Consider the following 7,437-nt stretch of genomic DNA (forward strand, 5'->3'; position numbering starts at 1 on the left):
TTTTTTTTTTTTTTTTTTTTTTTTTTTAAAGATGACCAGTAAGGGGATCTTAACCCTTGACTTGGTGTTGTCAGCACCACGCTCTCCCAAGTGAGCGAACCAGCCATCCCTATATAGGATCTGAACCCGTGGCCTTGGTGTTATCAGCACCACACTCTCCCAAGTGAGCCATGGGCCAGCCCGTGAGGTAGAATTTTTAGTGTGTATCAACATGCGGACTACAGGGACTCCAAACAACTAATCTAAACTACCACCTCCTAAATGCAAACCAACATATCGCATCATACAGAGGAAATGAAACAAACAATAAATCCCAAGAATAAAAAAATAAAAACAATGAAAAGACAGGGAGAATATTTTTCTTTCCATAACACATTTCTAGAATTTATTTTAGTATATGTGCTGCCAAAGCGAGCACATTTCTAGAATATAAATATATGTTTTACATTAATAATTTCTTTGACAAAATATATTATTAATACATAAATGAGTTTTTGTTTGCATGTTTATTTTTCATTCCATCAAATGAATACTTACCAGAACCAGAGAGTACTCCTATTAGGCCTTTAAGTTAGTATCTGATGTTTGCAGTGTTTCTAAGCAATCAGTATATGTGCTGCTTTATTGAGTACGGACTATTCATTTATTAAATACTTACTACATACATACTACATGTCAGACCACTCTTCTCTGTGTATCATACTTGAGATCTATTTACACTAAGAAAGTATTTTTTTTTTTAATCTGAAATTCAAATGTAACTAGGTATCCTGGTTTTTTTTACCTGGTTACCCTATCTTGAGGGACAAGTATCTGAACAAAGAGCAGAGCAAATGCGAAGTCGCTGAGATAGTAAACAACTTGGCCTGTTGCAGAGAAAGCCAGTGTTATTGGAGAAGTAGAGTAAGCAGTGGGGGGGAAGAGAGGAATGTGGGAAGACGAAGATGGAGAAGCAGCCAGGTTCCAGACCATGTAAAACTTTGTAGGCCTTGGCAATGAATCTGGATTTTGTTCTGAGTCTGATGGGGAATTTCAAGCAGGGAGTGCAAGGATTCAATTTATGGTTTTAAGAAGACTGCTTTTTTTTTTTTTTTTTTTAAAGAAGAGATTGTCAACGGGCAGAGCAGAAGCAACGAGACAAAGCGAGGCAGATCTTGCACAAGTATAGGCAGAAACTGATGGTGACTTGGCCCTAAGATAGAGAGAAGTGGTAGTTTTGGGGATGTATTTTGAAACTAGAGTTAAGAGGACATGCTGACGGATTAGATTTAAGAAAAATAGAGGGATGCCAGATGACTTGTAGTCTTGGACACGATCCACTACTCCAGAAGTGCCATTTGCTGATATTCAGAAGAATAATATTTGGGGGCAAGTTAAGTCTGAATTCTATTTGAAACCTACAAGAGGAAAGGTTGTAGAGATAGATCAATGAATGTAGAGGTCAAAGGAGAATTCAGGGCTGAAGATATAAAAGTTTGAGTTATTAGCAAATAGATGAAACTTAAAGCCATGGGACTGAATTAGATCACCTAGGAACAAAGAATAAATAAAGAAAAAAGAGAAAACCAACCCCTGAGAAAGTCTAACATTTAGAGAGCATGAAGAGGAGGAGGTCAAGCCAAGGAGAGTAAGATGAACCACAAACAAGTTTTGAGGAAAACCAAGAACAGTGTGTTAGCCAAAGATACGTGAGAAAATATTTCAAGGAGAGCATATTCTACATTGTCAAATGCTCCTGAAAGGTCAAATAGGATTAAAACTAAGAATTATCACTTTATGAGTCTATTTACATTTGGGAGGTAGCTTTTGAAAAATAACAAAATTGTGCTTTATAGATTCTTTTCTCCCAGCCTTCTCTTTATTTGTAAAACTCTTTGTTTGTTAAAGTACAAGTCAAGAAAGAAGTTTTATTAATTTAGTCATTGGCAAGAACTGTATTAAACCCTGGTGAACAAAAAGAGCCAAAGCTCTTATTCTTTGGGAGCTTAAAGTTTTTTGTAAAATTATTCTGAAAAAAAAATAAATGTTTTTATTTGTTTATATCACCTATTATATTGATTCTTGGAAACAGAACCCTTGGGTTAGTGAATTCTTGAAACATTTTTAGTAGAATAATTAGATATGTGAGTTTTTAAAAATGAAATTCACTATATTAAAAAAAAATTAAAGGACATTGAAAATGCTACAGAATAAAGAATCCAGGAATATAAGATAAAGAATAAGTCTGCATTAGTAGAGAATGAAATAAACCACCACTAGACTGTGGGGAATCCAAATGAGCATATTCATTACTAATATTTCATGTTTCTCTAATCAATACAAACCTCTCTTTCTAGTTTAGCTCTTTATTTTGGATATATGATTTCAGAGTGTCCTTTCATTGTTTGTGGTTCAATTATTCTTGATGAAGGTCCAGATGTTACATATGTACTGTATGTTCACCTTAGAAACTGGATATGAGACATGGGAAATGGAAGTGTATTTCTTAAATTCATTCATTTTATTAGGCCTAAAGTTTTCCTTACGGAGCACGGTTGCTAAAATCATCATTCTTGGGAATTATAAAGCATACTGGTAAATTTTATTTTTATTTTTTGTATTTATAAATATATAGGAATTTTTGATGCTATGAATGGAATTTTTTATTTAAAAATTGGTGTATTATTCAAAACAGCATTATTAAAGTATTTTCTTTCATAATCATCAGAATCTACAACTAAAAATTTAAAGCGCATGTCAAATGGTGCTAGAGAAATTGCTTTATCCAAAATTGCAGAACAATAAAATCTAGGAAAATGTAGTTTACTTGGATTCCTATTAAACTAATCTTACAAGGTAAGTTCAGAAATGAACTAAATATGGGTTACTCAAAAAGATATCATACTAAATATTTTTCCAGATTATTTTTCCTTTTCTTCCCAACAGGAGGATTATACCGACTGTGGTGGTGTTTCTGGATTAAATCCCTCCTTGTGGTCTATCATTGGAATCCAGTTTGTACTACTTTGGCTGGTATCTGGCAAACACTGCCTGTTATGACCATCTAAAACCAAATCTTCATAACTTAAACTCCAGACCCTGCCAAAACATGAGCCCTGAACTACATTAAAACAGGGTTGCCTGTGGAATCAGCAGAACATTATGGGCCTACACCATGGCATAACACCTAAAGCGCAGACTTATAAGGCACCCACTGGCTGCATGTCAGGGTGTCAGATCCTTAAACTTGTGTAAATGCTGCATCATCTATGTATAACATCAAAGCAAAATTCTATATGTGCTCTATTGGAAAATATGGGAGTTTGTTGTTGCATTGTTGGTGAATACATGTTAATGGGCTCCCCATACAATTGTTTATGATTCATAAGAAATGTCTTGATTTTGACATGGAATTTTGACTTGCTGCAATTTTACCAAGAAACTCTTTAGAGAAAAGAAAAGTTATCTTTGCCTTCACGTAGTCTTCTGTTAAAAGTTAGCTCCTGCTTTGAGTAGTGATTGAAAATATAGAGAGAGTGCACGTGAGAGAGTTAACATTGGTCTAAATTGTTGAAATAAATAATGGCTAATTTTCCTCAAAAATTTGCCATGAATAAGATGCCTTATGAAGAATGGCTTCTCTGCCAAAAATATAACACAATTGATGACCAATTCAATTTTGGTGGGGTAATGAAATGGTTTGAAAATAACTAAGAAATGTATTAAATTAAAGGTGCTTGAGGGTAAAATTTGAATATATGATATATTTCCTCATAAATGTAAGCCCTTAATAAATGCTTTGACGTAATGTTTTTTTTTGTTCACAGTACAGTTATGTAGTGCTAGCGAGATATTTTTAAATGCTCTAAGAAAAGCTTGTTGGGGGGAAGGGGAAAATGTTTTTCTTGTGATAAATGAACTTTGGTTACCAAGGGTATTTTGCATGATGCTGCTGCTATTTTAACTTTTCACTTTGTTTTTCTCTTATTGTAGAATGTAGTCCATTGAAAAGCTAACTGAGTGACATTATTGTTATGTAAGAATCTGAACCTTGCAGTGTAAATGCACTTAAGTCATCTTTAAAAATGTTAAACTACTCTGAATATACTGTGCAATGTGAATCTGAATGACTGAGCTAGGTAAATGGTGAAATAAGAATTAATGGATTTTATAGAGATTCGTGCTTTTGCCTGAAAACCTATGTACAGATATTTTAAGTACATAAATCAGATTTGACACATTTATTTTTTGAAAAGTACATATATGTTCTCAATGAAGATTCATCCTAGGTTTCCTCTTTGTTTGTTTCAATAGTAGCACATACAATCCAAACATTTCTGCTATTGCTGCTTTTGTCCCTCCATCTTAAATGGCATGATCATTTGATCAAAATTTCCATGCAATTTGATGAGGGTTTTACAATAATCTGAACAAATAGGAAACCTTGAATCTATATGTATGCACATGAATACTTGATTGTGAATAAAAATTGTTTTTATACAGCCTCATTGGTGAAATGGTTAGTGTAGTAAATCAGATATTTCATTATAGATTAATATGATAGCAGAATATTATTTATGCTTTTAAAAATTATTTTCAGGAGTAAACAGTATTTGAAGAAAGGGTAAAAACAATGAATGTGTAACTTTAGGGACAGTGAATAATTTTACTGAACCTGAGAGGATGCAGATATTTTTTATGGGAAAACGCATTATTTCCTTTTTTGAACATGCCAAATATTGGTGGGTGTACAGCTGGAAATTTTCTTAAATATCATTTTAAGTCAAAGTTATTAAGATTATCCAGCATGCTTTAGTATGCTCCATAAATAAAAGATATAACCAATTCTTTAACCTAGTTTAAAAGATATATTTGTTTTGTTTTTAGCTTTGCTTACATTTGTAATTTTCTCCCACCACAAATATACCCTATGTACCATTTGTGTACATTTTCTTATTTAAGATATTTTTTATTTAAAATAGGGGGAAGGGAAAAATGGGATAACTTTGCCAACTATTGTTCTAACAGTTGACATCAGTTACCATTTCTAATGCATTGTTGTAATTTTGTAGTCTCATTCATAACTGGTATAGATATTTTAGAAAACACCAAAGTGATTTAAAACAATATGGAACTTCTCATTCTAGTAACAATATGTTTAAGTCATGTTGTTTGTTAATTAAATATTCAAATCTTATTGTTAACTTTTGCTAGACTATTTTAAATTATGAAAGTGTTGGGAAGGGCATATCAAAATATAGAATTGTTTGTGTATATAAACGATGCACATTGAAACAATTAAATTGCTTCCAGCCTACAACAAACTACCTTAAAATTATGTTAAAAGTCTGGTATATTTTCATGGCTAATGTTGTATAGTATGTTTTCATCAGCTACATTATTGTTGTATTAACCACAGTTAAACCTGGCATCTCTTGGCAGGGTCCTATTTGATTTCTAATGACATCAAAATATATTTACATGCATTAGTTTTGCTATCAGACTTTATTTTCTGTTTTAAAATAAAGTTATATTATGACAACCACATACATGGTAATAAATTGGGTAAGAACATGCTCTCTGACTAAAAATTGTCCTCATGACTAGTCTTTATGATTTTAGCCTATTTTTTTTAAAAGACACTAACACTCATCCCATCAAACTGTTACATTAAATTCACTATTTTTCTATGGGTTCTAGCTGTTGATAAGAATTTAAATTATAGCCTGTTATTAATTTGATATCCAAAGACTGAACAGTATAAGAGATCAGTAAAAAAGCTTCTAAACTTTTTACTTACTTATTTTTTGCTAGACTGATATGGCTTACTGTAGTTTGTCACTAAAACAAAGTCAAAATGTCTTGCATTGGTGTTGAGTAACAGGAAAAAATTGTGCATTAATGGTTTCTTTATATTTTTTTCATTTTAACAACCAGCATTACTGCCAAACACCAATCGTGGTCCATATTTGTAACAGGTTTTTAACATGACATAGTTAGCAAGTTTGATTGAAGAGATTTTTAGGTCCTGGGCCTATAAGATTTTAGTATGATCTTTTTTCATGTTTCTAATGCTTGAAGCATTATTGCTTAACTTGGAAAAAAACAAAATAATGTTGCTGCCATTTGTAATTTTTCCTATAATATTTGTTTTATTAACTTTAAAACTGGCCTTATGGGGTTCAATTAGGCAGTATCCCTTTTAAGTGACCTTTGCAATCCAAGTGTTAACTTGCTTATTTGATGCTCTCCTGTATTTTACATCTCATTTAAATCTTTGTCTTGTCCCCAGAGCTTATGTTCTATGTCTTAATTTAAATCTCTTAAGCTATTCCATTGATAATGTTAGTTGACATTCAAATATCTAAAAGCATATAGAGTCCGAATTGTGAGACAAAATGGATGCCCTGACTTTTTTTTTTTTTTTTTTTTTTTTTAAGTGTAGAATAGGATGACTTTTTCACTTGCTCACAGTTTCAAATATTTTATTATCTGGAACTTGTTTCCTATAGAATGTTAATATTGTTAATATTCACTATGCATTTTCTGTAAAGAGCAAATCAATAAAACAGAAATATCATATTGAAAAACTTCCAGAATTTCAAAGAATTGGACAACCCTTATCAATAGTTTCATCTTCCTTATTTCTAGTTCACATAATTATCTCAAAGAAATTCCACCGAGACTAATGGGATACTGTCTTAGATGCCAGTAGAGTTTCCAATGTGACCTGGCAAAGCCGTCTTCTTTTGTTGTACTGTATGATTGTTGGGTCATGCTTTTAGGGACACTTTTATTGAAATGCTCAGTGTGTATCCATGTAAAAGACCAAGTGGCTTTTGTGAACAATAGATCTTTCCTCCCCTTTTATTATGTTCTCTTGACACTTTTGTGGAAATTAACTAGCCTGACAAAAACATTTTGTAAAAATTTGTATAATACTGTTATAAAAATATTTATAATCCCAGAAAATGTTGTGTTAAATCTTGTGCAAAAACAGTATATTCAGAATAAAAGTTTATCATTTAAAGTCACCACACAGTTTGGATTATTTGCTTTTTTTAAAAAATACAGTTGAAAGAGACAAAAGGCTCTGTCATAAATACATTTTAAGAAAGCAGGACTTCTTGTGGAGAGAATTCTGGACTGTGAAAATAAAAGTTGGGATTACAGAAGTGCTTCTACGATTACAGACCTTAACTTACAAACAAATAAATGAACATGCAGCTCCTCTCCATAACTCTGACCCTTCTCATGTGTGCCATCTTCATCAAGGCATTTAGGAATTTACTAAATTGGATTTTGAACTTCTCTTCTAAAAACATTTCTAGGGAAAAAATAATATTGCCATGTTTCTTTAAAGACTATGGGGAAACAGTTTGAAAGAAAGTTAGAATATCTGAAATGTGTATATTTTTTATACGTCTGACATTGAAATATTTTTCCTAGCTACTTTAT

At 32.1% G+C, this 7,437-nt stretch overlaps 1 protein-coding gene across 1 annotated transcript in view; it reads left to right on the forward strand.

Moving 5' to 3' along the window:
- CACNA2D1 (calcium channel, voltage-dependent, alpha 2/delta subunit 1) overlaps positions 1–7,013 on the forward strand; it is a 480,749-nt gene extending 473,736 nt beyond the window's left edge. The window contains exon 39 of the mRNA XM_008568138.1: positions 2,926–7,013. Within this exon, the coding sequence (XP_008566360.1) occupies positions 2,926–3,039 (114 nt within the window). The 3' untranslated portion in view covers positions 3,040–7,013. The remainder of the gene's footprint in view (positions 1–2,925) is intronic.
- Positions 7,014–7,437: the final 424 nt, after the last annotated feature.

This window comes from Galeopterus variegatus, unplaced genomic scaffold, assembly GCF_000696425.1.
Source record: "Galeopterus variegatus unplaced genomic scaffold, G_variegatus-3.0.2 Scaffold0, whole genome shotgun sequence".
Taxonomy (NCBI): domain Eukaryota; kingdom Metazoa; phylum Chordata; class Mammalia; order Dermoptera; family Cynocephalidae; genus Galeopterus; species Galeopterus variegatus.